Raw genomic sequence first — 25,924 nt, forward strand, 5'->3', positions numbered from 1 at the left:
AAAAGTGTGAAAAATAACTTGAAATTTATTATTTCAGTACAGCATAATACAGAGTTCTAGTAACACAATAAAAACTAAATAGATCCAAATATAAATATACTAGTGTCATCTCATCGATTATAAAATCATACAGTTCTCCCAGCCATCTGGAAAGTTTATGAAGTAAAAGACATCTACACTGTGTACAAAGGTTATGCCCCAAGAGTTGAGGATTGTGGGAGGATGGGGAATATTTGATTTCAAGGGTTTTAGGGGGCTGTGGTCTGATCAGCTAACCCCTTCCTTCTCTTGGAGGCCGTGCTGGGCCCCTGTGTAACTATAAAAACACATTCTTGCCCTCAGTGCAGACTTTCACTCCTGAAAGATCAAGTTGTATTTCACTGTTGAGACACGATCTTTGTGGTTCAGTGTACAAAATAGTGGTCCAGGAAGGGCGGACTTTGGTCTATCTCTCTTTTTAAAATCTTAGAGTTATAGGAAGGTTGGCATTTCCCTGTCATCTCATCTGACAGAGCTGATTCTAAAGTCAGACCGTCATCCTTAAAACGTACAAGTTTGTGAAGTACCTGTCACAAAGTAAACGCTGTCTGCGCCTAAAGACTGTCACTCCCTCTGCTGAGCGGCAGCTCAGGAGGATGAGCCTGCGAAGAACGCTTGGCCTTTCAGGCGAATCTTCTGTGGAAGAGGAAGAGGAAGGCAGGTCCCTCTGGGTTTAAGGAGCTGGGCTTTCTTCGTCATTGCTTCATGTTGTCTTGGATCCAGTCCAGGTAATTAGTGACCTTTGTGTATATCCCGGGCACGTCCTTCTGCCCACAGCCGAGGCCCCAGCTGATGATGCCCAGTAAAGTCATCCGCTTATCGATCATGCACACCAGAGGGCCTCCTGAGTCACCCTGTGGAAGAGCAGAGATCAGCGGCTTGTACGCAGGGCAGAATGTTTGGAAGAAGGTTTGTATTGCTATTTGTACTTTGATGATTGTAGCCCTCAAAGTACTTGGATCAGAGAGGGAGACTTGAGGCTCAGTTATTTTGATGGTATAGATTAGGCTGTATATTAATCCATCCTGACAAAACAGCATTTAAGAATCTGGCAAGGTCCACATGTGGCCCATACATATACAGCCACCAAACTAGATAAGATGGATGAAGCAAAGAAGTGCAGGCCGACAGGAACCGGATGTAGATCTCTCCTGAGAGACACAGCCAGAATACAGCAAATACAGAGGCGAATGCCAGCAGCAATCCACTGAACTGAGAATGGGACCCCCGTTGAAGGAATCAGAGAAAGGACTGGAAGAGCTTGAAGGGGCTCGAGACCCCATATGTACAACAATGCCAACCAACCAGAGCTTCCAGGGACTAAGTCACTACCCAAAGACTATACATGGACTGACCCTGGGCTCCAACCTCATAGGTAGCAATGAATAGCCTAGTAAGAGCACCAATGGAAGGGGAAGCCCTTGGTCCTGCCAAGACTGAACCCCCAGTGAACGAGATTGTTGGGGGAGGGTGGTAATGGGGGAGGATGGGGAGGGAAGCCCATATAGAAGGGAGGGAAGGGGTTAGGGATGTTGGCCTGGAAACTGGGAAGGAATAACAATCAAAATGTAAATAAGAAATACTCAAGTTAATAAAGATTAAAAAAAAAAAGAATCTGGCAAGGTGACACATGCATTTAATCACAGTGCTCAAAAGGGAAGGGGGTGGATTTCTTTGAGTTCAAGGCCAACCTGGTCTACATATAGAGTTCCAAGCTATTGAGGACCATACAGTGAGTGAGACCTGGTCTCAAAAAAAAAAAAAAAAAAACAAAAAACAAAAAACAAAAAACAAAAAAAAAAACGAAACAAACAAAAAAAGAAAACAATAGATAAATAAAAATCCACTAAAAACAGACTTAAAATAACTGTTAGCACCAGAAAAACAAAAACAAAAACTGCTTTGAGCAGGTGGTACATACCTTTAACTACAACATTTAGGAGGGAGAGACAGGTAGATCTCTGTGAGTTTGAGGCCAACCTCTTCTACACAGAGTTCCATGCCAGCCAGGAATATATATATTCCATATACAGGAATATATTTATATATACAGGAATATATATATATGCAGGAATATATATACAGGGATATATATATATGTATATATATATATTGCTACTACTTGTAAGTTGTATGTATATATACAGGAATATATGTATATATACAGGGATATGTATGCAGGAATATATATACAGGAATATATATTGCTACTTGTAAGTCGTATGGCTTCAGTGACCTCTGGTTCAAGTCTCCTGATCAGGTGGTTGCTATCTGGGTCTCACTGTCAGTGGTTGCTCTGTGCTTGCACCCCAGCACCTTATTAAGGGGGAAATGTAAGTACCAAGTCCAGTGGACTCAGCACTGAGAACCTAAAAGGCCCTGCTTCCCAGGCTGAAACTGGATTTTTCCCCATATCCTATCCATCTCTTGAGTCCTGGGGTGGGGGGTAGGGGTGCCTTTCCCCATCCTACAAAGGAGGCTCACACAGCCCAACACCTTCACAAGTCAAGGGTTACTGATGTCGCCTTACCTATCACTTCAATAGGGCTCACAGGAAATCCTGTGCTAGGTGGAGCTTCCTGTCCACAGACTGGGAAAACTTCCTGCAGTTCAGATCTCTTCGATTTGGGGTGTTTTGGTCTTTATAGTTTTATTCTCTGAAGCTCCAGTTTTGAACCCCAGCATCAAACCCTTCCCTGTGCGCTCCCCCACCCTGTTAAGGGCACAGAGGAGGACCCAGAGCGCCGGGGCACCGTGCTTACCTGGCACGCGTCGTGGACGTCTTGGTTGCCCCCAGTTCGGGTGTCTCCTGCACACAGCATGTTGCTCGTGATGGTTTTGTTAAACAGATGCTGTGAGGTACAGCGGCTGGACGGATACAGTCTGACGTGAGCCTCCTTCAGCCGGTCAGAGAAGAAAGGAGATGCTGAAAGAGAACAATTAGGCCTTGGGGTCTCAATGCTGTTTTCAAGCATTTTAGAAGGAGAAAGCCAAACGTCCCGGTAACAGCTGACACAAATCGGGCTGTCCCCGGTGAGGTTACCCTATTTTACTGTTGGAACCTCCCAACAGTTCTCTAGGATGAGATCACGCTGGTCAGTAATGCCACCAACGGTTTACTAGATAGCTAAATGTCATGAGGAATGCCCCGTGTACCACAGATGCTTGGTAGCCTCTCTCTGCTAACCAAAGGTCAGGATCAGCCTTCAGCCACACATGTGACACTGTGGCCACAATGACTCCAGACACTGCCAAACGTGGCCTAGGTAGCGAAATCTCCCCAAGTGAGGACCATCCATTCAGCTGTGCACTGTGGTATTTACTCCTTATAGTTTAACCAGGGAGCTGGTTCTGTTTCCACACTGGCAGTGAGAAAACTGAGGCTTAGGAAAATAAAGTACTTCAGCCCGGTCTAATGGTCCAAACCTGTAATCTTGGGGAGGCTGAGATAGGATTGCAAGTTTGAAACCACTCTAGGAAACACCATGAGATCCCCCACAACCCCCACCTTCATAAAATAATACAAAATACACATCTGGTCGGGATCCTCGCTCCTTCAAAGGCCACTGTGGTGAAGGCTTGGTCCTAGACCTTGGTGCTCTTTGGAGATGGCAGAGCCTTAGGAAGTGGCTCTGGGAGAAGGAAGTTAAGCCTTTGGAAGAGATGTTGAGACCCAGGTTTGTGGTGGTTTGCCCTGTAGTTATCTTTTTTGATGCTAATTCCACTGCCCCAAGGACAGCTGCCCAGTCACTACTCAGGACTCAGGTGACCTCATCAGAATCTTCTCCCCATTGAATTTGTAAAATACAGGTGAGGGGCAGGGTCAAGATAGAAGGAGGCCTGTCATTGGAGGAGAAGGAAGATGGGCAGGAGAGAAGTTTGAAGGAAGAGGAGGAGACTGGAACGGAAAGGAGAAGAGACAGGAGGGAGAGGGCGAGAAGCCATGGCAGGTGACGTTAAGATTCTGCTCTGTGTATTTACAGGTTGTTATGAATGTTCTTAAGGGATGGATGGTACTGGGCTTTGTATGTTTAGGTGGGCAATTATATCTTATCAATTGGATCAAAGGTTATTGTGTTGTGTGGTCTTTCAGGTGTAGATTTAAGTGTAATGGAGTGTGGGGCGGCTGGTCTGGGCCACCTCGGAGTTGGGATGTGTTTCTGGCATGGAAACCTCTTGGAACCTAGATAGGTAGAGAGATTGCTGCCAGGCTCAGAGAGAGGCCCTCAGCAGTGTGGTAGGGGATGGAGCAGAGCGGGTGAGAGGCTTTGCTGACTGAGAATTAAGATATCCAGCAGATATCTTGGGCACTGTGGTGCCAGACCTAGCAGGGATAAACGACGACCCTACTTTTTTTTTTTTTGGTTCTTTTTTTCGGAGCTGGGGACTGAACCCAGGGCCTTGTGCTTCCTAGGTAAGCGCTCTACCACTGAGCTAAATCCCCAGCCCCGACCCTATTTTTTTTTTTTATTTTACTTTTTTATATTTTTACAACAACACAGGTTCTCCTTTCACTCGTGAGTTCCTACAAGGTGAACTTCTCCATTGCTGTGGGCTCCTCCTGTAATATGCTGTCCTCCCCTCCTATAATGTATCCTCCTCCCTGTGATGTGCTGTCCTATAAGGTGCTGTCCTCCTATGATGTGCTGTTTTGCCACAGGCCCACAGACTGGGCCAACCGACCGTAATCTGAAACTTCCAAAACCATGAGCACAAACAAAGCTTTCCTTTCTTTAGGTTAATTTCACTCATATTTGTTGATATTGTTAGAAAGCTGAGTGAAATATCCAGGGTCCCACAGCTAAGCCAGATGCAAGTCTGGGATTTGAACTCAACCTGTGCAACGTCGTCATCTAAGAACAGACACACCCATTACCCTCCCCCCTCCACTGGATGGTAAAGCTCCTCAGAACATTTCCCTGTCCCCACTTACTGTGCCCCTGCACAGTATCCCTGTGATGCAAGGGATGGTAGCTTCTCATCACACGACAGGCGGAGTCCTCGCCTGCATTTTTGTGTGGCAATGCCAGAATTAGGACCAGAACATTTTATGATCACATCCCCTCCCCATCGGTGTGACTACCTCATGACAGACAAGAATGGAACAAGACTTCCAGCCACTTACATGCCTCATGCTTGCCGTAGCCAGAAAGCTCACACTCTGTCCAGTCAGGGAGCTGTACGTCGGGGTCAGGGAGGCAGGCAGTGCCGACAGAGCTGCTCTCCTGGGCACACTGACTGGAATCTGACCTCAGCTGCAGTAATGCTGGGAGCCAAGAGAGGAGAGGAGTGAGTCGGTGTCAGGGGAGGAAAGGGGAGGGACCAGGGTGTCTGAAAAGAACAGCGTCTTACCGATGTCATTGTCATAAGTGTCGTCATCAAATTCCTTATGGACTATGTACTTTTCGATCTCGAATGTCTGCTCCTCCTGTCCAGGGACCACTCTGTATGTTCTGCCCAAGACCACTTTAAGATGATGGGGTGGAAACCTGGTGGGAAAACAGCACGAGGGTGTTTCCTAATTTCACTTTTAACTGTTTACTGCTGTGGGCTCCTCCCATGGGCTCGCCTCAGGACCTTAGAGACTAGGAAACATACCTCTCTACAAAGCAGTGGGCGGCAGATAGTACCCAGCAGGAACTGATCAGCACCCCTCCACACAGGAATCTCTCTCCCGGAGACCTCTTGTTCTTGACAAAGATGGCGGCCTGCCAAGGGTGTGAGGTGATGTCTGTGAAGAGTCCTCCTTTAATTCGAAACTGAGGCTGTTTGTATTGCCTCAGGCCGCAGGTGGCTGGAGAGGAAAAAAAAAATGGGAGACGGAGGGTTCAGACCCGAAGTGTGGGAATCCAGGGCTGAGAGAAATCCACCATAGTTTCCTGTCAGAACCCTGAATTTTCACAGACTACAGCCCTTCCACACGTTGATAGAGAATGATTCAACTGTCTCAGAGATGGTGACAGCTGAGTACAGTGACGTGCCAACGATGACGTGGGTCCTTGGCCTTCCCAATACTGAGCGGCAGGAAGGCAGGGAAACTTTCACTGAACGTTACAGTGACGTTGGGATTAGACTCCCAAAGCCGGCGCCTTTCTTCTGTGCATTCCTTCCAGTCTGGCCTACGGCAGTTTCTGGGCTTAAGACATAATGTGACCTTGCAGATTTCCTCCTGAGGAGCCCTTCCTTTTCCATCTCCTCAGCCTGATGCATCCTTCAAGGCCGAGTCAAGCCCCACTGCCGCACACGGTTCCCCACAGAAGCCATAGCCTTTGAGACCCCCTGGTGGACTTCCTGAGGTGAATGCATCATAATGACTTTGGCTAAGAGTTCGGTTTAGGTCTTAACCTTCCAAGTAGACTCTTTGTTCCTGGAGGATCACTCTGATTTATCTGTGTGTTCACGGAAACTAAGTAATAACCTATTCTTGGGCAATTTCCAAACTAAACGTTCACGTTGGGGACATGTGCCAACCCGAGTTGTCTGTCCCCAAGCCTCTATTGTCACCTCAGATCCCCTGTGTTAAACAGGCTCCACGGGGATGTGGAAGTGCGCAGAGCTTGGCAGGGCCACATGGTTTCTAGGGCATTTCTGAATAAATGGATCTTGAAGTCTAACTGTCACCAGGCTACTAGGGACACATAACAAGTTGTCCAAGGAGCGCTTTCTCTTCATGGTTACCAGGGCGATCACTACAGTCAACAGAGGTAGCCTGGAGCCTACTGCATTAGAAGAGGAGTGGATGTGTCCCTCCCTGCCTCCCCCTACGCCCCCCAGCGTGGATGCCTGCCACGGCTATGGTCGAGAAGCCTCCCTAACCGCCAAGGGCCTGGCCTTCCTGGAGGTCCAGAGGTTATAGAAGATCAGTGGTAGTGAGGGCGTGAGCCTAGGAGAATGGGAGTGACCCTTACAGCATGGGGACATGTCGCAGTATTCCCATGTCAGCTTTCGGTCCTTCATCACATGGCACCAAGGTTTGGCATCCCCATCTGGGTTCCTGTAGAAGGAGAGCATGAGGGTTTTAGTCATGGCACAGAATACTGATAGACCCAGGGCAGAGCCAAGAAGCCAGGGACAGGGGTCCCAAACTCCGTTTGGCTGTAGCAGTTCCACCATAGGGGAAGATGACGTCCTTAACCTCCATGTATCCAATCAGCATTGGGAAGAACCGAAAGCTGCCTACGGAGAGATTTTTTTTTTTTTACAATGTCACGGAAATGCCATGTGAGGAAAGAACAAGAGTCTTGCTTGCAAATGTATGTATCTTGGGCTGGGGAGATGGCTTATAAAGAGCCTGCTTCATTAGGGGTCTGAACTTCCAGAGCTCACAGAAAAAGTCAGAACTGGGTATGGTGGATCACATGAGAGAGAAAGGCAGGAGGGTCTCCGGGCGAGCCTTGTCTATATGGTGAGTTCCAGGCAAGCCAGAGCTACAAAGGAAGACCTTGCCTGAAAAAGGAAAACCGGGCGTAGCAGCCTGCTCCTGTAAGCCCAGTGGGAAAGGGGCTGGGGCCTCTGGGGTAGAGAGCAGGTCTCTGAAATTCATGGGCCAGCCTGGTCTAATGAATTAGCTTCAAAAAGAGACTGTAGAAAATGAAGGTAGAGATAGATGGATAAAAAGATACCTGATATCAAACTCAGGCCTACACACTCACACACACACACACACACACACCACATTCACATATACACATGCACACATACATACATACACACATATACACATGCACACACGCACACACGCATACACACATACACACATGCATGCACACACACATATACATACCTGCCACACATACACACACACATACACACATACACACATATACATACCTACACACACATACACACATGCATGCACACACACATATACATACCTGCCACACACACACACACACACACATACACACATATACATACCTACACACACATACACACATGCATGCACACACACATATACATACCTACACACACATATACATACCTACACACACACACACATATACATACCTACACACACACACATACACACACATGCACACATACACACATGCACACATGCATACATACACACACACATACATACACACATATACATACACACACATACACACATACACACACATATATGTACACACACCTGTGTATATATACATGTACCTCCACGCATAGCATACGCACACTATCAAATACACACATACCCCATTCTACCTTGACCAAAAAAACAACAACAACAACAACAACAAAGCCCATGAGTCTTAGAAAACTAATGGGTTTGTCTAGATAACATCTGTTATCTTTTATACAACGCTTTACACTGAATCTTTTCCCCGCCCAGTATCCCAGGCCTCTCTGCTGGGACCTGACTCCCTTAGACCATGCTACCTACCGGCAATAATTGTGTCTGCCCAGGCCGAGTGCCTGGGAGTTGGCCCTCCACGCTGTGTAAGTCTTGCCTATCAGGATCATGGAATTCCACGGGAGGCAGGAGGCCTTGGATGTGGTGAAGCTGTAGGTGCCACGGTAAGTCACACCTTTTCCAACATAGCAGTTCTCAGTTGGTCCTGGAACAGAATATTTCTCACTTAGGCCAAAGTGGTTAAACGTTGATGCAGCAGTTGCAGGGTTTCGGTGGGAAAGGGTGCTGGGAAGGGCGACAATGACAGTCCATGCAGTCGGTACCAGGATACTGCGACGGGGCCATGCTAGGCTGCCAGCCTGCTTTCCTCAACTTTGCTCTGCCAACCTTGCCCATGTCCATCTACCTGCCCCATCCTGTCCTTGTCGCCCTCTTGTGAAACTTGACCACGTTTTCCTGTCTGCTTCACTACAGCTGAAAGGTATCTGTAAAGTTATCTTGAGTCTTGACCCCTAATGTTGACCAGATGAGGAAGGGGTCGGCGGGACGGAAACTGTCACTGGTACTGGGAACCTAGCCAGGGCTACTGAAGCCATGGATCTTGGAGGAGCCTACAACTGCTACCTCACTAGACCAGCATAATCCCTAAGTGCACTGACTATTTGTCTTCTACCCAGACATAGGTGTAGTCCTGACCCCTCCCTAAGGAAACAACTCTTCAGAACAGAGGTCATCACAGGAACAAAACCACAGCGAGTCAAAATGAAGGGATCTGGAGAGCAGTCCCAGCGGATACAAATACCGCGCCTAAGGCTCAGGAATCGTTTTGGAAGAGGGGGTAGAACGATTGTAAGAGCCAGAGGTTCGGGGAGCTTGCTATGAGACTGTGTCTCGTGGGAGTGTCAGAGGCTACACCCATCAAGTCTCACCTACATGACCGCCTCCACACGAGCTAAACAAGGATGAGAACGACAGACACGCCAAAGCAGATGGGGGAAAGCCTGCAAGGTCTCAACCCAGCACAAAGAACTGCAGGCAACTAAGGAACGCTGAGTGGGAGAGACAGTCTTCCCAGGGAAAAGCACACTGATCGGTTGTGTAATACCAAATGGTCAGCCCTGAAAACACACAGCCCTGCATGATGACTAACATTATACAGACTGAGAAGGCTATATTTAGGAATATATACATATATACATGAATATAGGAATGTGTGCATATATGTATGTGTGCATGTGTTTGTGTATATGTATGTATATATACAAATATATAGGAATGTGTGCATATCTATGCATGTGTATGTATATGAATATATAGGAATGTATACATACATATGTGTGTGTGCATGTGTTTGTGTATATGTATGTATATATATGAATATATGGGAATGTGTGCATATATATGTGCATATGTTTGTGTATATGTGTATATATGAATATATAGGAATATGTGCATATATATGTATGTGTGCACATGTTTATATAGGAATATATAGGAATGTGTGCATATATATGTATGTGTGCTGGTGTTTGTGTATATGTATATATATATATATATATATATATATGTATGTAACCACAATGAAAAAAGAGGCCATGAATTTTTTAAAAAGCAGTAAGGTATATATGGGAGGCTTTGGAGAGAGGAAAGGGAAGAGAAAAATAATGTAATTATAATCTCAAAAATAAAAGAATTAATTTTTAAAACCCCAAAGAACTAGAAGCCACAGGTTTGGCCTCATCCTCTTCTTACTAGAAATGCTATTGATGGGAATCAGGGAATGAGCACAAGGCTAAACTAGCACTAGGTGAGAAGCCTGGTTGAGCATTTGAGCCTTCTGACAGCTCTTCACTCTGCAATGGCTGCTTTCTTCCTTGGGCATGAAGGGACTATTCAGGAGAGTTTGATTTACACTCCCTGATGCTTCTCCCATGGAGATACTACAGAAGAAGGTGCAGGGTAGCTGTCACTCACTGTGGTGGCTTCAATCGGCTTGGCCCACAGGGAGTGACACTCTATTAGAGGTATGGCTTTGTTGGAATAGGTGTGGCCTTGTTAGGCTCCAAGCGCTCAAGCTCCACCCAGCGCAGAAAAGACCCTCCTCCTGGCTGCCTTCGGATCAAGATGTAGAACTTTGTGCTCCTCCAGCGCCATGCCTGCCTGGATGCGGCCATGCTTCTTACTGCGATGATAATGGACTGAACCTCTGAACTGTAAGCCAGCCCCAACTAAATGCTGTCCTTTGTAAGAGCTGCCTTGCCTTGGTCATGGTATCTGTTCACAGCGATAAAACCCAAACTGAGACACTCACCCTTAGGGCAAGCCGGCGTGCTGCAGAACTCCGTGGTATACTTCCCTGCCTTAAAGACATAGCACCAGGGCTTCACGTCTCGGTCTGGGTTTCTGAAAAATCAGCCAAAGAAGATGAGTGAGGGCTGAACAGGAAGTCTCCCCTCCTGGCCCAAGGACTAGACCTGCTTTGGGGGGGTAGGGTTAGTGTATCTTGGACTGAACACTGTCAAGTTTTACGATGCTAGGTAGAAATATGGCTTCATCCTGCTCTTTATAAGGAAGTGTGTGTGTGTGTGTGTGTGTGTGTGTGTGTGTGTGTGTGTGTGTGTGTGTGTGTGTGCCAAGTTGACAAGAATATACAATGGGTGCCTGTGTGTCAACATGGCTGAACTGTAGTCTCAGGCATGTAATTAAACTGTGATCCGGGCACTGCTATAAAGGTGTTTTGTAACTGTAGTTAATATTCACCATTAGTTGAGTTTAAGTAAATTATCCTAGACAAGGAAGGTTTACTTGTCTAATCAGTTTAAAGTCTAAAAGTATCAAGACAAAAAAATGGCAGTTCCTGCCTGCGTTCTCAGCCTGCTGGTCTACCCTACGACTACAGATTCAGATGTCTATACAGAGATGTGAACTGATGCTTTCAAATCAAATGGATCAGTCATTGATATATGGATGCATTGATATATCAATTTATGTAAATGTGCATGCACGTATTCATATGTGTATACATTTATCAATTCTCTACCCATCTACGTATGTATCTATGTATGCCTGTATATATTCATGTGCATATATACATAGCTATCTACCCATCTACCTGTCTATCTGGAAAGTGTGATTGATTGGCCAGGTCTTCCCTGAATGAAATCGATTTTTAGCAGACTTCCCACCCTGTAGAAAGTCTGTTTACCTGCAGTAATTGTGATTCCCAAGGCCCAGCTTGATGGCATTTGGCCTCCTTGCACTGTAGGGCTTCTGGGACAGGACACTGCTATTCCAGTTGATGCATTCAGCCCCATTTTCTGCTGTGCTCCATGTGCCTCTGTAGGTGATGCCCTGGCCCTCGAAGCAGGTTGCTCTGGTATCTGATAGACAGAAGGACACCAAAAGGCTCTCAAGGGATCCTCTGCCTTCCCTCAGCACAGTGGAGAAGGCTGTTGCTGAAACTGCTGGTCCTCAAAGTGAGCTGGGTGGACTTGGTCACTAAAAATACTGCTGCCAAGCCAGACTCCGGATTGACACTTCAGGCTCTGACCACTGGGCCCAACAGTGTTATTCTCTAAATGACCTCAGCTCCCCTTCCCTGGGCCCTGCCCTCCAGCACGTATTTCCTTTCCTCTTCTGGTCCATTTGAGGGCCGGAATTTCAGAACGTCTCTCACACCCACCCATCAAAGCACTCACCTATATCACAGCGTTTCCCAACAAATCCGTCAGGGCACTGGCAGACAAAGTCAGAGAAATACAGGGCCTGCTGACACGTACCCCCATTGAAGCATCTCGGTTCACTGCAACCTGTCAAGTGCAAACAAGGAGACCCCTAAGTACTTTCAAAGCAGCTCCATGAATAACAGAATTATAAAAGTAAAAGTGTTTTAATGTCGGCCTCCATTCCACAGTCCACAGCCTAAGTAGCCCCTCCCCAACCTTCCTCCCCTGCCCCTGTCAACTACAAAGTGTGCATGTTATACACCACTTCACATACATGAAGTGGACATGGAGACCGGACCGGTGAAGCCACCCCTGCCCCGCCTCAGCTTTCCCGAATGCTTTCACATTTGCCTGGACAGATCCCGCCCAAAGCAAGCAGAAGATCTGAATGTGCTAGGAACCACAGCGGAAGGGTTTGGGCCCTGAGTCTGAGCTCTAGTGCAAGGCCTCCCTCCGTGAGAAGCTGGTACGTACTTCGGACGGGCACCGAGTGGCACTGTGCCAGGCCGCTGTTGCACCGGCAGTATTCCACCCGGTTGCCTCTGAGCATGGGACGTAGCCACGACTGATGCTGTTGGTAAGTTGTCTGAGTTTGTTCATCTCTGCAGGTCGCTGAAACACAAAGCAGGTTTGCAAAAGTGAGAGAAGAGTCATCCACCACTCCTGGCTCTGCTGGCAGCGTGCAAGGAGCCCTCTGGACCTCCAGGTTCTCTCATGAGCTCTACAGCGGCACTGTGGTGAGGCTTAAAGCAATGGAGACATGGGGATAGTAGCAGATACTACAGACACTGGTGAGCGCTCAGCCCAGGAACACCTAGAGGACAGGGCACCTATGCACTCCCAGGCCTGGTGGGGGGCCTTCAGAGAGTCATCTACCTCTTTTAGGGCCATTTTCTCATCTCTGTACCAACGGCTTTGAGCCATGTTAGACAGTGCCCCAGACTGGCCTTGAATTCACCATCCTCCTGCCTCAGCCTCCCAAGGGCCAGGACTATAGACACGGACCACACCCAGCTCTAGGTCACCAGCTTTTATCTCCAGCCAGCTGGGTCTGCTGACCTGCAAATAGTGATGAGGCAGGCATTTTCACGAAAGCACTGGAAGATCTCCCAAGGATCCTGCAAGCAGGTGCTAGGTGGAAGACCGATCTCCCGACAGACAAAGCATTGTGAAGCCTGGGACTGCCTCCCCTTCACCACTCACCTCTGTAGGACCGAGCTCCTCTTCTGAACCTCCTGTGTATTCCCTGCAAAGAGACCAGAATGGAGGAACGGTCACCAAGGGCTGGGGAAAGACTGGCCAGGGTCTTCCAGCCATGTGCTACCTACTAAGGAGATAGAGAATAGCCTTTCTTACTTTTTTGTCAAATACCTGTTCTTTTTTACATACCTAATGCCCATCCCCACCCCTGAAGAACTTCTTGCACAATTGAAATGCTTCCTATCCGTGTCGTCTAAGGTGGCAGATGCTACACCCACGTAACCACAGACTACTTAAAGTGCAGCCAGTGTGACTGACAAACTGGAATTCCGATTTGATTTAGTTCATTTTAAACTTAGGTCTTGGTGCATGGCTAGTGGATAGGAGTAAAGCTACAGCTCCTGGTGCCCTTCCTGAAGTCATTGAGATTCTCGCTTCTCTAAAAACCCTGTGTCAGAGCATTGAATACCCTAATGCTAAACCCTAACCCTAAACCCTAACCCTTAACCCTAACCGAGTTCCGGGTGCACGTCCCACAGCTCAGATAAGCTTGCCCAAAATATCGTTCTCTATGTGGAGGTGAGGTTTTGGAAAGTGGGTGCAGCTTCTGTCCCTGTCAACTGACCTACTTCCTTGGCTCATAATGCCTGTCTTCCCTTAGTACTCTGAGGGTGAATTCAAATGCATTTCCCCCTGGGCTGACTCCCAGCCCCTATGTAGGCTCTTTTTCACTGATTTCACCCTAGTCCTGGATTCTTTGAAGCCTCTGTCTCAAACTTGTGACCTTCCTGCCTCGGCCTCCCGGTTGGTGGGAACGCACGTGTGCACCGCCACACTCACGCACAGACACATTTCCACAAAAGAGCTCCATAGCAGACATCGAAGCAGGGAGGGACATAGTGCTAAGAACGGCTTTAAGCGGGGTGGGGATTTAGCTCAGTGGTAGAGCGCTTGCCTACCAAGCCCAAGGCCCTGGGTTCAGTCCCCAGCTCCGAAAAAAAAAAAAAAAAAAAAAAAAAAAAAAAAAAAAAAAAAAAAAAAAAAACGGCTTTAAGCCAGAGACATGGCCAGATTCTACTTCTGGGACTCAAATCCTTAGTATCCTACCCACAGGGGAGTGTGTGCTATGTGTCTGACCATTCCTGGATGCCTGCCCCACCCTGAGGTGCTTGGAAGCATGAAGACTCCTGGTGACACCACCAGTATCTGTAAGTTTGGTGGCCCAATGGGATGAGGCAGGGAGGTGGACTCACCTGGTCAGGCAACGTGAACGCCACTCCACAAAGCAGCAGGACACACAACAGCTCTCCCTTCATTTTGCTCCCCGTTTCTTCCGTGTCCCTTAAGTTTTAGAAGACAAGTAAAAGCAATTAAGTGCGTGATGTGGGTGTGCAAAGGATCCTAGGACATCCAGGGCTGTCCCTTTATTTCGGGTGACCCTTCCAGCGTTGACTCTTACAGACATCATCTGAAAGATTTCACCCGCATCTGTGTCTGTCTAGAGGTAGAGATAAACACTTGTGTGTGTGCACGTGTGTTATATATGTGTGTGTGCACATGCACAAATGTGTGTGAAGAGTGTACAACAGCATTGCATTCACTGCCTTAAGGGTTAAGTATCCAGTTCGGCGGTATTCGGCATGTACAAACCACTATGAACTCATCCCACCATCCCTTCTATTCCCAGAATGCTATCCCTCAATCATCAAAGACTGGATCTCTCTGTTCTCCCGACCCCTGGCCACCACCATCCTTTCTGCATCTGTGGCTTTGACTATTTGCCCGTATTATAGACGAGGATTCATTAGAGTGATATCCTGAAGGGTCAGCCACACTGTAGAATCCTTGCCCTTTTTGAGGCTGAACAATAGCCCATTGTTGGCTGAGAGCACACTCTGCCAGTCTAGCAATCTGCAGATGGAGAGCAGCAGCTGCTGAAAGTATCTTTTCCCCAGGGATTCCTGTGGGCTGCCGAGTAGGGGCCGTCTCTGGAGCTTCTTGGCCTCTCAGGTACCACATCACCTGGACCTGGCTTCCTGAGAAGGAATGGCTCCCCTAGGCTGAGCTAGAAGCCACAGTGCTGTCCTCTCTGACTCTCAGAAGTAGCAGTAGGGATTCTATTCCCGGCACATCATGCTGCCTCGTCAGCTGCCTCATAGCCCCAGCCTTGGTGGTCATAGTGGATTAACTGCTGCTTCTGAGGCATGGCCTCCTCCTTCCGTCCAAGGGAAGGCCCCCTCCATGTTGGCCCCAGTTCCCTCTGGAATATCTGACTCCTTTTATGTAGACTGAAGAACAGATCTGCAGACACTGTTTGGACAATGAACTCACATCGCCCTTGACCCCCGATCCAATTTCTACTTGCCTTCCCCGTGATTTCTGTTTTTGGTCTGAAAGTAGGTTAGTTGGTCTGGTTCTTTTGTGGTCTGGCAAGCCCTCTCACTCCCCCATCCATGACATGGAAGCAGGACTTTCCTCGCCCTGACTCATTTCCCTTCAGTCACAACAACTCTGGTTCCCACCACTAGCCACTCGGGGCCCCTGAGCCCGCTGGCTCAGAAGTTACTGGGATCCAGGGGGCCATCTCATCTGGAGCCAGCAGGCTCTGGCTTCTCTGAGTTTGAGATCCCTTCAGCTTCAGGATGGAAACAGAAAGGGGGTGGGGGGAGCTGAGCGGGGAGACTACTAATTTCTGGGTTCATCTGGGGCTGCTGGGAGGGAGTATGGAGCTATAGGGAGAAGGTAGGAGGTAGGGAGGTCAGGCATGGGGTGGGGGTAGAACAAAAGTGATCCAATGGGAAAGTGCACGATGGAGTGATGGAGGAGGAGGAGGAAGTAGAGTCACTGTGGAGGGAACAAAGAGCCTCAGAGAAAGGAGTACAGAGCCCTAAGGGAGAACACAAAGAGAGGGGGGTGCTGGGGAAAGGAACAAAGTAGTTCTGTGAGAAAGTGAGGGTCATGGGCTCACAAGAAGTTCTTCCCTGCTGGACCTGCCCTCCTGAGCATCCCTGCTGCCATGACAGGGGCAGAAGGGCTCCCAGGGTCTTTGCTTACTTTGACCTGCCCCTAGCAGGGTGGCCTGGGGCCTTTGGAAGCCTTTCTCCACTGGAGGGCCATCTGGGCTAGCACCTGTCTGCCTTTGGCAATTCCAGAAGGAAGCAAGTGGCCACGGAGGCCACCCAGACAGGACGGGGAATCTTCTCGTGGGTGACTTCCCCTTTCTCAACTTCCTTTAACTTTTCCCTTTCCCAGGTTCCCCCACCATTCCACTTAAATTCACCCTTAATTCCGAGAGTGGGATTAAGTTCGGATGCAGGTTTCCTTGTCTTTGTTACCTGGCGACAGTGAGACAGGAGGAAACTGAACACTACTGCAGAAGTGGTTCAGAGACTCGGCCCTCTTCTTTTTCAAACCAGTCAGCCCATTCAGGGGCGTCTCCTGAGTCTTTGTTCTAGACACCTTCTAAGTTCCTGGGGTTGTGTTTGCCCCTCTAAGATAGGATCTGGCTATGTAGCCAGTTTGGTCTTGACGACAGGGAAACTAGTCCAACCCTGTTTCAGCCCCTGGAATGCTGGGTTTCTTGGTTGCTTTTCTATTGCTGTGGAGAGACACTGGCCAAGTCCAAGGCAACTTATAAAAGAAATCGTTTAAGTGGGGGGTTGGGTTACGGTTTCAGAGACTGAGTCAGTCCGTGGCCGGCATGTTAGAAGGCATGGCAGTGAGCAGGCTTGGCTCTAGAGAAGTAGCCGAGAGCTTACTGGGAATAGTGTGGGATTTTAAACCTCAAACCTCTACCCCAAGCATTCAAACCACCACACAGGGATTGGGGTTACAGGAATTCCCCACCATGCCCTGCTAACTCAAGACTCTGTAGATGTCAGTTACATGCAGAGCAAAAAAGTACATCACCGGGGCATGTGCGGCATCTTCCTCTTCCCAAGACTCCCTCAGCCGCATTGCATCATGGGAGGCCCCTTCTCACCGGATGGATGGACAGGAGCTCAGAGGCTAAAGCCTTGTTACCTATCTCTGTCTGGGCTTTCGAAGGCTGGGCCTTGAGCCAGTGGTGGTGAGTTGCGCATAAGCAATACATAAATAACTACCTCTTCCCACACTCCAGGGAGACAATCAGAGCAAGCTGCTGGATGGGCCACGTGGCCTAAGAGGATGACAGGGAAATTAGTCACATGCCGTACGAAAACCAGAGCCATTCCAAAGCGGGAGAAAGAGAGGGAGGAGAACCTCCTTCGACTTTGTGGGGAGATGTGGTTGGAGAGGTCACGGGCAATGCTGGGACCAGAGCTAAAGTGACCAGCAGAAGTGCGGACCGAGACTCAAGGCCCACAGAGTGGGGGAGGGGAGGCTTTGACTCTGTAGACCCTGGGAACCCACTAGGGGTATTCATGGGTGCTCATGGCAAGGCCAGCGTGGGGTCTAAGGACAGCATCTGAGGCTGGCTTTAAGATACAAATACGCTAGTTACCCCCTTGCCTGCAAGGGAGGGGGTAAGGGAAGAAGATATCGAGCTTGCTATAACTGGCTCTCCCTGGACACAGACTATTCCAAGAGCCAAGAACAGGGGCCATTCTGAGAGAGTGGGGATTTTATAAGAAGCAGGACACCTGGGGGCACGGCACTTGATGGATACCAGGCAGTGACTGCGCGGTTCTGGATCGGACAAAGCTACTGGAATAGTAATAAGCGGATGGAAAGAAAGCTTTGAAAAAGGCAGGTGACATGTCCCCCGGGCCTTTGCACGACCCTGTCCTCTTTACATTCCTAAAACCATCCGCCGCCCCCCCTCCCCCAACCGTAATGACTCATTCACAGACAGGAAAGGTGGTTGAACAAAAAGATGAGTAATGATACTGGGAGAGAAAATGAACTTCCAGAAAGGAAGCCCAAGCGGCTAGACTCTTGGAGCCCTCCTCCAGAGCGAGCTCTCCCACTTCTGTTGTGACATGAGTGGTGACCTGTAAACGGATAAAGTGCTTTCACTCATAAGCCCGCCATTGTTCCATATATCGGAAAGCAATTTGTGACATAGGACGTAGATGCATGTGCAACTGTATACATTGGGCCCGAGGTTGTGTGCCTGCTATGCCGTTGCTTAGTTAGATGTTGGTGGAGAGAGGGACTTGGACTTTGTACTTGAACGAGGGAGCCAACAAGTTATAAGAGGCCAGAGCGGGACCAGGAGAGGCCACTTAGGACCCCACCCTGCTGTCAAGTTTTGTACTACGTGCTAGACTGTACTGCTTGTGTCTTTGCTAAGGACACTTGGGGTTCTTATTGCTTTGCTGAAACCATAGAGATCAGAGTTGGAGAGTCAGGAACAATAACCCTAAAATAACTCATGGCCTTGAAGCCACGATTCCACTCACATTCGATCACCACAGCCCAGAAAGCCAACCAATTAGGAAAGTCTTCCAGACCCCTATGCCATCAGACACGTTTCTAGAACAGCTTAAGAGGTGAGGTGAGTTGCTTTAGTAGGAATTGGGCCTGGGAAAGACAGGGAGTTTCCATAGCTGCTCAACTTTGGGCCCGGCTTGGTGGGATACACCTGGAACCCTAGCACCCCTTAGAAGCAGAGGGAAAAGGACAAAATTTGAGCTCAACCTGGACTATCCAAGTCCAGACATACAGAGTGCCTCAAAGAAAGGAAAAATAAGCTTGCCTTTCCCCGTCCAGGCAGAGACGACCCCACCTCCACCCCTGCCTTCTAATGACAGTTCAGCCTATGGTTTGATTTGCCTCCTTTTGTCAAGAGTGAACATAATTTAAAGAAGCCCGCTGAGCAAGCTATGCTCTATTGTTGACCTAAATTCCTAACCTTTAGTTTATTTTCGTTCTACACGGCCTTATTGTTTGGTTTGGTTGTTTTGTTTTAGACAGGATCTCCCTCCTCCATAGCCCAGGCTGGCTTAGAACTTGCTGTGCCCTACGGGCTGGTCTTGAACTTTTGATCTTCCCGTGTTTGTTTGCCGAACGCTGGTATTGCAGCTATACACCGCCACACCCAGCTATGTTCAAAATATACTACCATGATATAAGAAACTCTTGGGCTGATGAGATGGTTCAGCGGGTTAAGGCACTTGTCCTCAAGTCTGAAGCCCCGAATTCATTCCCAGAGACCCAAATGGTGGAGAAGGGAGTCAGCTCCTGCCAGCTCTCCTTTAGTCCCAAGTGTTTGGTTTCCAGAAGCAATTTTTAACTTCTCAAAAAAGTAACCTTCCATAAGGCCAATGCTTGTTTTCTCATTCCCATTTTGAACAGAGTGCTTTACAACAAGGAGAGAAGAAAGTTTTCCTTCCTTGCTTCCTCCTTTCCTTCTTCCTCCCTCCTCTCTCTCTCTCTCTCTCTCTTTCTCTCTCTCTTTCTCTCTCTCTTTCTCTCTCTCTCCTTCCTTCTCTCCACACCCCTCTGTCCTCTGTCTCTGGTTTTTTATTTGTTTGTTTGCTTGTTTTTTGATACAAGGTCTCATGTAACACAGGCTGGCCGTAAGTTTGCTATGTAACTGGGGTAGCTGAACTTCTGCGCCTGGAAAAGTCTGCTTCTTGATATACTATGACCAGTCACAAGGGGGTGGAAGATGAATTGAATCGAATCAAATCCTTTCTGCCGCCCCCCACCCATCCGAGAAGGTATAGCATTCTTAGCACGGAGGCACGACTTGTGTTTAAGCTACGTGGGATTATCCTGCAACCACCACCATGCTCCTTGTGGAATCTCCTGTTCTACCTCCCGCTACGTGATCTAGTTGTCTAGAAGAAGTAAGTAAGCAACTGTCTGTTGGTTGTGGGTTTAGGAAGTGTATCCTGTGTCCTCTTGGGATAAAAACAAACTATGTTAGTGACTTCATATCCTTCTGGAAAAGAAAAAAAAGGGGGTTTGGCAGGGGGGGAGTTCAGCCAGTCAGTGCCATGAAATACTCACTCGAGAGTCTAAACAAAGGGAATCTGGTATCCATCCAATCTCCTCAACTCCTTCCAGTCCCTAAGGTAAACACCACCCTCTCCAGATGTAATGAATTAACAATGAAATAGGTTGGCAATTCCTCAGCCTGTCTCTGATGCTCGCCCTCTTGAATCAGGAGGTCACGATCTGAAGTGTTCGCTAGGTTAGTCCATGAATGTATCTGAAATTCACCAGCCTTTCTGGAACTTTCTGGATCATTCTGGAACGTTCTAGAATGGCACCACACCAGCGAGTAGATGGTCGTGGATGAAAGCCAGGTACTCAGCAGGGGTCTGAATGCCTATCACTAGCCTGATGAGTTTTCAAAGCACCTTACATTCATTAATTACTTAAGGCACCATATCTCATTTTACAGCTGTGAAAACAAGACAGAACTTCAAAAGCATTCCTTGAGGCGGTGGTTTGTGGACTGACACCTGCCTCCTGAGCTGGCCGAGCTCTGGACTCTTCCCACTAACTGTCTGCATGATCCTTGCTTGTGACATTTTTATTTTTAATTTCCGGTGCTATGGATTGGACCCAGAGCCTTGCATTCGCTAAGCACATGCTCAACCGCTGAGCTACACAACTGAGCCCTACTGGTAACATTCTTAAGCTGCTTGAAGAGAGCTGGCATTTCTTAATGCTAGGAACGTGACCCTTGAACTCTCAACTTGGACCCCCAATAGCCACTTATAGGTCTGGGTGGTCTCAGTGCCTCTCTGAGCCTTAGTTTCCTAGGCTTCCCCATGAGTTAATCCCTTCCATCTTGTATATTTTTTTGAAAGCTAAAGAAGCAATCCTTACAGACCCTGGAAGCCTGACGGGTGGCAGGTGTGCACTGGGCTTCATGAGAATGCCCTCGTCAACAGGAATCAAGTTTGTATGAAGTTACTGATAAAGAAGAGGTACCAAGCTCTCTGGGGTGGGGGTGGGGTCCTCATGGTCTTCAAGGGTTATTGGCAAATCCTTTTTCCTAGCTCACAGGATATGATAGAAAATGCCACGCTCTTCACCAGGGTCAGAGAGCCCCATGGACAGGAGCACTTATTTCCTGAGAGCAGAGTGAGATCTTGTATCCCATCTTTAATCTGTTTCTCTTCTTCGCCTTTTCCAGGCCAATTTATGCCCCCACAGCAGGGCCTCTGAAACGCTCTGGGAATTTGGAATTAGCAGTTGACACATTTAGCCACTTCCATGCCCTTCCATGGTCCTTAAGGTTTATGCTAACAAGGTATTTGCTTCCACAGAATAGGCTTTCAGTAGAAAAGTCTACAATGTGTGGGACCAGCCTAAGTCTGCAGTGATCATTTCAGAGGCTCAGTGTGGACCCAGGTCTTTAGGGCAATCCCCTAAAAAAACTCTAGAGACCTCTCTCTGCTGTGCGTCTGGAGCACCCAACAGCCAGTCTATATAGCTCAGCTAGACCTGTCAGTTACAGGATGTTGGCCAACGGCTTGGCAAGCGCCTCTGAAGACACCCAGTTCTTTATGTATTGCATGAAGAACAGCTGGTTTGTGTTTCCTGGACAGCTGACACAGCTCTCCTGGGCTGCGCCTTCAAACACGCCAGAGAAATTTGTGATACATAACCAGCAATCTGCTTCATTTGCTTTTTCCAGTAACCAGGAATCGAGTTTATCTCACCTTGTACTCCTAGCTATAACAGTTTGTCTCCCAGGCATCTTGAAAGCAGTTGGGCTCAATATTCAAGATGATGGTGCTCGACCAAGGTTTTATGAATCTCTACCTGTAATTTTCTCCTTCCCTCCCTCCCTCCCTCCTTCCCTCCTTTCTAAAACAAGATCTCACTTACCCCAGGCTAGCCTTGAGTTTCTGATCTCCTTGCCGGCATCTCCTGAGCACTGGGGATCACAGGTGTTCACTGTCAACCCCAAGTTTATATGGTGCTGGGAATCAGGTGGAAAGGCTCTCTGCGAGCTCCATTAACACTGCCAACTAAGCTGCAACCCCAATTCCAGCCCTGACCTATTTATTACACGGCAGGCTCAAAGCTGCCCTTCGCTCCCTCGTTTAGTTGTTTCCTGCATTATTTTCTGCCACCCAAGAGAAAAGAAAAGAAACAAAAAAAACTATTCTGAGACAATAGACACTCAGTTGCCGGTGCACAGATTGCACTACTTCAGCTCAGACCGCAAAAGGCTCCCACTCACAGAGACCGGCTGTCTCAGGGACTGGCGAACCTTACATTGTGAATGGCGTTAAGCCCAGTACTGTTGTTGATAAGCCGTGTTGATGTAGCCTCCACCATTAAGACTGAAAACAAGCACATACACATGCTTTTCACCTTCAAACCCTCACACCAGTCTTTCCAGTCCAAGAACCCTGCAGGCAACTCTGAGTCACTCTCTGGCCTTGGCTGAGCACCCTGCTCAGTGAGCGTCTTAATGTGTGCAGCTCGCTCTTCCTTCAGTCCCCAGCGCCTTAGCGGAAGCAGGGATGCTCCTCGGTTCCTCCTGGCTGCATTGTGCATCCTGGGTCTGGGAGGAGGCAGACCAGCTGCTGTATATCTCACAGGAGACTTCCCAAATAATCTGGGCTGTCCTGCAAAGTCTGCCCTAATCCAGCTCGTCTGGGGGTGTGCAGCTAGTACGCCCCTTCCAAGATACATACAGGCTCTCCTGAAAACACTTTAGGTGGAAAGAACAGGGTGAGCAGAGGGACGATTTACACTTCAGTGTTTCCAGTATCTGGGCTGGGACTGACTGATTTAATCCTCACTGGCTGTGCGCACTCAGGATTGAAAATGCCCACCACCACCACACACTCACCTTTTGTGTATGCCCCTGCCCCATTATCAGCTGCGGAAGAACAATGCATCGTTCCAACCCGGCCAAAGCTTCCCCACTGCATCTCTTTGCACTGAAGCTTGCCCTTAGTTATCTGCGAGCGCTGCACGCTTTCCTTCCACCCCCACCCCCACCACTCACCCAGCCTCCGTCTATCCTCCCGCTGTCTCCGAGGTTAAGAAAATAAAGGTCCTGACAGACTCCAGAGAGCCCTTAGACTTTTCCTGCTGCAGCATGAGAAAGCAAACGCAGCCGTGCGTGATGAGCGAGGGGTGAAATTGACTGGTAAATCGTAGAGAGGATGCGATGAACTCGCGAGACACCAGAGGTTTTGCATCCTAACCCCCAGCAGTAACGAGAGGTTCCTAAAAGTCTCAGCTTTTCTCTGCCAGCCAAGCGAAACACGCTGCCCACGCAAACGCCCCTCCTTGATACCCAGCCTGTTTTTTAGTGCGTCCCTTGAGGTCAGAAGGTAGCCATACGATGTCTCCGCTCTGGAAGGCAGCTGGATCTAGTTACCGCCCGTTAGTACGGCTCCCATTGTCCGTTCGGAGAACCGGAGTCGTTCTTTTTACTTTCTCCCCTTACTGTGCAAGCAGAACTTCTGCAAGAGACACCTCTCTCCCACTCTCTCCCTCTCACCGCAGCTCACCCGGAGTCATTGCAAAGAACTGTCCCTTCTGTGTGGATGATGCTGGCTGGTCCGCTTTCTGCTGAACTACAAGTCTGTGCTTCCATTAAGCATTCCCTCACTAGCTCAGTTTGCCCCCGAAGACTTTAAAGGGACAGAAGAAGAGCCGGCTGGGCTGTTCCATAAAGGCAGAGACCCAACTTACCGTGCCTTGCTGGCTTCTTTCCCACTCTCGCAGGGGCTTCTCCTTGGCGCTGAGCTGATGAGCTCCCCCGCAGGCTCTGTCTCCCTGGACAGCTCAGGCCAATTTTAAGGGTGAAGGAGGGGTGGGGCCAGAGGTTCTTGTGGGCGGGGTTTCTCCTATGATGGTGGGTGCCGGGTGGACCGGGCCAGGGGAGGAAGTGCGCGCGGAGGAGCACAGCCACTCTTGGCTTGACGCCAGCTTGATTATTCACCGTACTGATGTCATCGAATCACAGGAATTTTCAGAGTTGGAGGGGACTTAAGAATCATCCAGTTTTAAAATCCTGGTCTCAAAGGCCTAAAAGGAACTGTAAGGATGTGCGGCTCTAAGCTCCAGTCTTGACCGTGAGGTTATAGTTCTAAACAGCCCCGCCCAACTAGGCTAGGGAGGGGAGAGGTCTTCTGGAATTTTAAGCGACTACCCCTCAGGACACGTGGGCCATAGGCCAAGAGGCAGAAGATGAGCTGGTTGGGAGTGACTGGAGACAGTAAGCACATGACCACCAAGCTATGGTGCTCTCCCTACCTCTGACCTGCCCTCCTGGGCTGAGGAGCTACTCTTCTCAGTGGGAGAGCTCTCAGGGAATTGAGAAAAAGCACAACACCGCGCAAGTCTTTCAGCCTCAGAAATTCCATCACAAGCCATCCTTTCTCTAAGCTCCCCCACGCCAGGGGTGGACAAGGAAAGCTCCTGAAAACTGCCGTTCTAGTGGCCCACATCCTGTCACAACCTACGGAAGCCTCCACAGTCCCCGGGACACCAGGTCGCTCCAAATCCCAGTTTAGTCTTCCTCTGCAGATGTCTGCACATCAAAGGGGCTGAACTAGTGGTCAGTCTCAGCAATTACAGGCACCCTGAGCGTTGCTAAATGCACACAAAACCCGTCATCCTCAGAAACCCCAGCTTTTTCGTTTTTTTGCCACCTGTGAGTCTGTTTCCCCCGTCAGACTCTGGCGGAGCCTGGAATGCCAGAAATACACATGGGAAGCAGATACCATAACAATGGGAACTTTGATTTTAGTCAAAGGATTGCCATGGGGGCGAGCAAATGAAAATAAATCTCGGTGACATCACATCCTGGGAAACTTGACTAGAAGCCCTTTGCTCCCAAGAGTGATAAGTTCCAAGTCCGATAACTTGGGGACAGAAGGGTAAGAAAAAGGAGTGTGGAAGAAAGAGTCTAGCTAGCTTCTGCAATGGGGGAGTCCTCTCTGTAGAGTGTGTCACCTGTGGCAGTAGAGAGGGGGTTTAGTGAACCCTTTGTTGGGGCAATGGACAGCTGATGAGGCACCAGGACAAAGACCAGGATGAGCTCAAAAACCTAATAAGAAGTGATGCGATTCCGAGGATAGCCCAAGGAAAGAGAGGTGGGCAAGAAGCTGGCAAAGACGCCCTTAACCAGGAGACAGGTGTGCTGTTACAGACCAAGAGGCCCTCCTTTTAAAGGGAAACTGAGCTTTTAAGGACAAACGTGGTAAAAATTCAGATGGTATCATTGGGCATGCTGGGGTGCAGTGCCCCCTCATGCATGCCACGGCTGGTCCTGTCTTGAAATTAGCCCCTACTAAGATCCAAGGCTCACAGATCTGCATCTCCCTACCCCATTTCTCCCGGAGCACACATGTGTGGGCTATTAACAAATTCTGAGGTGGCAAGGGACTTTTCTTCTGTGACATAGTTTACCATAGGAAACCTCTCACACCCATATTCCTGTAAGTAACCCCAGCTAAACTCACTGCTTAGTTATCCGAGCTAGACTTGTTTCTTTTGTCTGTCCTCAGTGCAGAGTCAAAAGTCATTTGTTCACATTTCCTTAGAAGAAGTAAATTTCTTGGAAGAGATTGCCCAGGCCTTCATTGGAACTGGACACTTATGCCAACTCCTGGACCGGCTGTGTGAACTGCAATGCTCACACATTCCTTGAGAAGGAAATAGATAGAACAAAGCAAAATACGAGCAT

At 48.6% G+C, this 25,924-nt stretch overlaps 1 protein-coding gene across 1 annotated transcript; it reads right to left on the bottom strand.

Annotated features, from left to right (window-relative positions):
• Plat (plasminogen activator, tissue type) lies at positions 1-24,035 on the bottom strand. The gene is made up of 14 exons (XM_032918938.1): positions 23,926-24,035; positions 14,574-14,661; positions 13,324-13,366; positions 12,595-12,732; positions 12,094-12,204; positions 11,601-11,775; positions 10,707-10,798; positions 8,426-8,600; positions 6,948-7,033; positions 5,638-5,833; positions 5,392-5,528; positions 5,165-5,305; positions 2,802-2,965; positions 1-893 (listed from the first exon to the last, which is right to left on the bottom strand). Exons 2-14 carry the CDS (start codon positions 14,634-14,636, stop codon positions 735-737), a joined length of 1,680 nt encoding a protein of 559 aa, XP_032774829.1. The 5' UTR covers positions 14,637-14,661; positions 23,926-24,035; the 3' UTR covers positions 1-734.
• Between the last annotated feature and the right edge of the window lie 1,889 nt (positions 24,036-25,924).

This window comes from Rattus rattus, chromosome 13 (genome assembly GCF_011064425.1).
Source record: "Rattus rattus isolate New Zealand chromosome 13, Rrattus_CSIRO_v1, whole genome shotgun sequence".
Taxonomy (NCBI): domain Eukaryota; kingdom Metazoa; phylum Chordata; class Mammalia; order Rodentia; family Muridae; genus Rattus; species Rattus rattus.

What these genes read in the sequence shown, in the direction of transcription:
- Plat (XM_032918938.1), bottom strand. Translation starts at nt 14,636, where the DNA reads ATGAAGGGAGAGCTGTTGTGTGTCCTGCTGCTTTGTGGAGTGGCGTTC. An exon ending in CGTTCACGTTGCCTGACCAG is followed by an intron (nt 13,367 to 14,573) that starts GTGAGTCCACCT and finishes GTCTCTTTGCAG; the next exon opens with GGAATACACAGGAGGTTCAG. An exon ending in CTACGGCAAGCATGAGGCAT is followed by an intron (nt 2,966 to 5,164) that starts GTAAGTGGCTGG and finishes GTTCTCTTTCAG; the next exon opens with CATCTCCTTTCTTCTCTGAC.